The 5,000-nt window shown below is 44.7% G+C and overlaps 2 protein-coding genes across 2 annotated transcripts in view; one reads left to right on the forward strand and one right to left on the reverse strand.

The window, feature by feature from the left end:
- Nucleotides 1–5,000, reverse strand: part of LOC122263414 (cilia- and flagella-associated protein 161) — a 110,052-nt gene that overhangs the window by 93,791 nt on the left and 11,261 nt on the right. The window lies entirely within an intron of this gene.
- Nucleotides 1–5,000, forward strand: part of LOC122250921 (uncharacterized) — a 13,796-nt gene that overhangs the window by 7,825 nt on the left and 971 nt on the right. The window contains exon 2 of the mRNA XM_043012656.2: nt 3,598–5,000. This exon is cut by the window's right edge and continues 971 nt beyond it. Within this exon, the coding sequence (XP_042868590.2) occupies nt 3,598–4,914 (1,317 nt within the window). The 3' untranslated portion in view covers nt 4,915–5,000. The remainder of the gene's footprint in view (nt 1–3,597) is intronic.

A 5,000-nucleotide genomic window follows, 5' to 3' on the forward strand; every position in this document is an offset into this window, starting at 1 on the left:
ACAGGCGTGGCATATGGACAAGAACTCCCAGGCGGAGAGTGAGAGTGGCGGAGCGGAGATAAAACCAGAAGAGGGGGGGGAGAGGGGGGGAGGAAGGTGAAGGAGGGACAGGGCGGCGACTCGTGCAAAAAAACAAGGGAGAGGAAGGTCGTGCAGGAACCCTTGTGACGCACATGGTGTAGCGGGGAGAAGACGGGGAGAGGGGGAGGGTAGGGGGGGGGGATCCTGCTCATTCGCGTATTTGGTTCAAAATGTCCTGACTCACTCTGCTACCACTTTCGTTTTCGACCCCTCGAGTCCGTGTCTACCAACGAGTAGTATGCGTGCAATAAACTTTATTAGTTTTCATCTAAGGAAAGAAACATCATATTCACCGTGGTTTGACCCACTCGACTTTATATATATATATATATATATATATATATATATATATATATATATATATATATATATATATATTCATCTATTCATCTATATCTATCTATTTATCTATACATGCATCTCTCTAACTTTCCACACACACACACACACACACACACACACACACACACACACACACACACACACACACACACACACACACACACGCACACACACACACACACAAGCACACGCACACGCTGACAAACGCACATGCAATCGATAATTAGCATACTTACCGAGAAGAACAGGTATAAACACAGATAACACACACATGCCGGAGAAGAAGGGCGGGACGGAGGTGAAGGATACACGTGCAGTTGCAACAAGAAGACGCGTGCCGCAAGCAAGCAGAAGGATGTTGCAAGGATGTTGAAAGATGATCCAAAGATATCTGATAATCGTCTTTACTAAGTTTATAAAAAAAGTAAGGTAAAAACGTATACAAATGTACGTTAAAAAGGGAAAGATGGCGACGCAGAAATACTATTAGGGTACAAATACAAATAAAAAGAAGAAAAAAAGAGAAATCAGCAGTCGGTGGACTCTACGGGTTATACACACCTAAATCTGCAGGCGGAGGTGCCAGCATCCAGCATCCGCAAAACGTTTCATTAACGACCCTTTCAAATAGATTTCAGGGTACTAACAGCAACCTTATCAGTGGGGACTACTTCGAACGCCATTCCCCCATTAGAGGAAAGGGTGCCACGCCCTTTTCAACCCAGCGTCTCGAGAAAGGAGGCTGTAGTACCGTGACCTTACCTTACCCAACGGGGCACGTGCGGTCATCGCAAAAAAACGCTACCACGCCCTTAACCATGGGTGCGAACGGGATGAGAGGTGTACCTTGCATACCGCAAACATTAAATAGGTACAAATATGATTTTCCTTGTGTTCCCCATTCAAGGCCGCCATTTTCGATAATTAATTACCTTTACGCTTTTATTAATTTGTTATGATGTTGCTTTGATTCAGTTGGAGGGAATTAGAGGAAGAAAGAGGAAATGAAAAGAGAAAAAGAGAGGAAATAATTGAATAGTATTCCGAAAGACAAGAGTGAGAATAGGATACATAGAAACAGATAGGCCGATTGATCAATAAATACAGAGAGAGAAACTGAGAGAGAAATAAATAGATATAGAGAGACAGAGAAGGAAGGTGCCAAAGCCACAAAGACGGCGTGGGTGGTACACGAAAGGAACACGTATATCCCACGCACAAAACGAGGTTAACTAGATTCTTCGTGTCCTGTTGAGGTCAGTCGTGTTCGCCTTTCCCTTGGATTATGAAAAAAATACGCAAGGAGAAGAAAAAAAAAATAGTTATTTACATACGGACATGAACTAATAGCAAATAAAACAAGATACAAAAGTTAAGTCATATGAAGTCGAAATGGATAGATTTTCTTTGAGTACGAGTACCCAGACCTCATGCATGTAATTACAAACACTTTATCTGACCAGTGTTATTCTTTACTGCGCCTTAGTCTCATTATCTTAGATATTTACGCTCAGTCCATTCTATTGCAATGTATTTAAGAATGATCGTTTTTTTATGAATTATCAAATGTAAATATGTGTATATGTACATGTTTTGGGTGTATTTTCATACATCTATACATTGATTACATGTAATATATTTGACTTTCATATCAAAATCCGACAGCATCAGTACTTCCTTTAGTCTCCTCTTAAAACAAAAACGACATGTAGAAAACGGAACTCCTTTTTTCTCCCCCCCCCCCCCTTTAGGAAAATTGGGATTTTCCGACTGGCTGTGCCGAAATATATATGATTATGGGTACAGGATATGGGCAGCAGGAAAGGACTCTTTAAGAGGAAGAAGGGAAGGCCGTAGGTGCAATAAAACAAAGGATATATTTAACAGACAGCCACCCTCAGTGAAAGAAAACGGAGGTCACGCGGGTAGTATCCTGGGCAGGCACCTTTGTTTTCACCCTTCATTAAACTTCGCACGACCTTGTGAGTTTGTTAATGTATTAAAAGACACAAAATTGCATTGTTGGAGAGGAAACTCAATAGCTCCACGTGGCGTTACAAAGAAGGCAATGACAAGTAACACATACGAATGAGACATTTAAACCTGACAAAAAAGTATGCAATAATAAAAAAGAGAAGAAATGTATTTTAAACAATTCCTGCAGAGAAATATATACGTTTAACGATTGTTAATTAATTGAACCAGTTCATTTGCATAAGAAAACACGGGACAAAGATAAAATTCGTGACCTTGCAATAAAGTGTTCGTGTATGTGTACTCGGTTATTGCCATGGGTCAAGGCTTGCAATGGTCAGTAAAATAAACTCTTTTTAAATTTTGCTTTCTCCATTTTTCTCTTTTGTTCTTGGATGTTTGCTTGTTTGATTGTTTTGTTCTTCTAATCTTGCAAGTTGATTTTTTTTTTCATTCATGTTATGTCCTGTCTTTCTTTCTATCATCTATGTGTTGATTTTTTTTTCTGTCTTAACTTAGCCTCTCTCTCTTTCTCTCTCTCTCTCTCTCTCTCTCTCTCTCTCTCTTTCTCTCCCTCTCTCCCTCTCTCATCCTTTTGAGATATATGTAATCACTTGTCTCAATAAACTCGTCAAAGTAAAAAAAAAGTCTCTTCCTCTCTCTCTCCCTCCCTCTCTCTCGTCCATACACCTACCCCTGCAGTCCGCCCATAATCAGCGGGGTGTGGTGGCGGTACAGTCTAGCATCCGCTATGGAAAATCGCCCAAATGTATATCTTTAAGATGCCTTGCGCAGAACCACGCCCTTTCAAGGACAAATATTTTGAAAATTAAATTATTGCATATTGCTTTCGACAATTAAGGGTTGTTTGCACATGCGCGTGCTTGAATATTTATTTATGAGTGCGGTCGCATTTGTTTGTGTGTATGTTTGAGTAATTGTGAATTTTAAAGAATTTGTTTGTGTATTCGTGTGTTTATCCAAATGTTTGTAACAGTGATATCACATTAAACTGCTCCGTAGTATTCTTACATTGGTAATTTCCTGTCATTAATACGTTCTGAAGATGCCGTTACTCCATCCAGGCACGTTTCCGTGACCCATAATTCCATCCTCATTGTCACGCGGCTTTGCTGAATCCCGATAACTTTGCCCTGTTCATTTTTCGCAACTCATGTCTTCCCTGTCTCTCCTCCACAGGTAGTAGTGGTGGCGGCAGTCGCGGCTTGTGTTCTCCACAGCCCCGAGGCCAGGCCCACCCAGACGTCTCCAGCTCGAACTGCCTCCCCGAGAACCTCCGTCCGCCTCCAGAACTTGTCCCAAGGGGTAAAGAGCGACCTCAACCGTGTGTGGGACTCGCAGCTGAACCAGCAGCGAGCGAGGGTCAGCTTCCCCGATAACACCGTCAAGTTCTTCGACCGCCCTGGCGATGGTCGCTACCTCTACGGCTTCGAGGCCGGCGACGACGGCCGCACGCACATGCAGGCCTCCGACGGGAAGGGCCAGACCGTTGGGAAGTACTCGTATACCGACGCCTACGGGAAGGAGATCGAGGTGCACTATGTGTCCGACGACAGCGGGTTCAGGGTGATCAGCAACAACCTTCCCGAAGACACCGACGACGTCAAGAAGGCCAAGGAGGACTTCTTCAAGTTCTTCGAGGAGAGGAAGACGGCTCACCAGTCCGGCCGCGACGACACCACCGTGGCCGAGATGATCGGAAAGTCGGCGGTTCCGGTGGCCCTCGCGTCGACGGCGTCCAGGGTGGCTGCGGCGGAGGAAGAAGGGGAAGGCGGCGAGGAGGGCGAAGGAGGTGACGAAGGTGAAGGAGGAGAAGAGGAGGAAGAGGAAGAGGAGGGAGAAGAAGAGGAGGAAGAGGAGGGCGAAGAAGAGGAAGAGGAGGAGGAAGAAGAGGAAGAAGACGAAGAAGAGGAAGAAGAAGAAGAAGAGGACGAAGAGGAAGAAGAAGACGAGGAGGAGGAAGAGGACGAGGAAGAAGAAGAAGACGAGGAAGATGAAGATGAGGAAGAGGAGGAAGATTCCGAAGAAGAGGATGAGGAAGAGGAGGAAGATTCCGATGAGGAGGATGAGGAAGACTCTGACGAAGACTCTGACAGCTCTTCCTCCTCAGAAGAGGACAGCAGCAGCAGCAGTGAGGAGGACAGTGACGAAGAAGAGGAAAGCGATGAAGATGAGGAAGACGATGATGATGAAGACGAAGAAGGAGAGGAGGATGAGGAAGAAGAAGAAGATGATGATGACGAGGAAGAGGAAGAAGACGACGACGAAGACGAAGAAGATTCCGAGGAAGGTGATGACGAGGACAGCAGTTCATCATCATCTTCCTCCTCCTCCTCCTCCTCCTCCTCCGAGGAAGATGACGAGGAAGAGGACAGTGACGAGGAAGACGAAGACACCATGAGTGAGCAGAGTTTACTCAACAAGTTCGAGAAGGACTTCGGCCGGAGACTTTATTCCACAAAGATCCACTACCCCGGCACGGCCAATACGATCTGAGAGGGAAAAAGTTCTTCGTGTTTCTTTCCTTTAGATTTTGATTTGGTCGAAACGGGAGAAAAAAATTTATTTCGAGGTCACCTCCC

The sequence above is a fragment of the Penaeus japonicus genome, unplaced genomic scaffold (genome assembly GCF_977035675.1).
Source record: "Penaeus japonicus unplaced genomic scaffold, GWHDUDI00000001_assembly GWHDUDI00000007, whole genome shotgun sequence".
Classification (NCBI taxonomy): domain Eukaryota; kingdom Metazoa; phylum Arthropoda; class Malacostraca; order Decapoda; family Penaeidae; genus Penaeus; species Penaeus japonicus.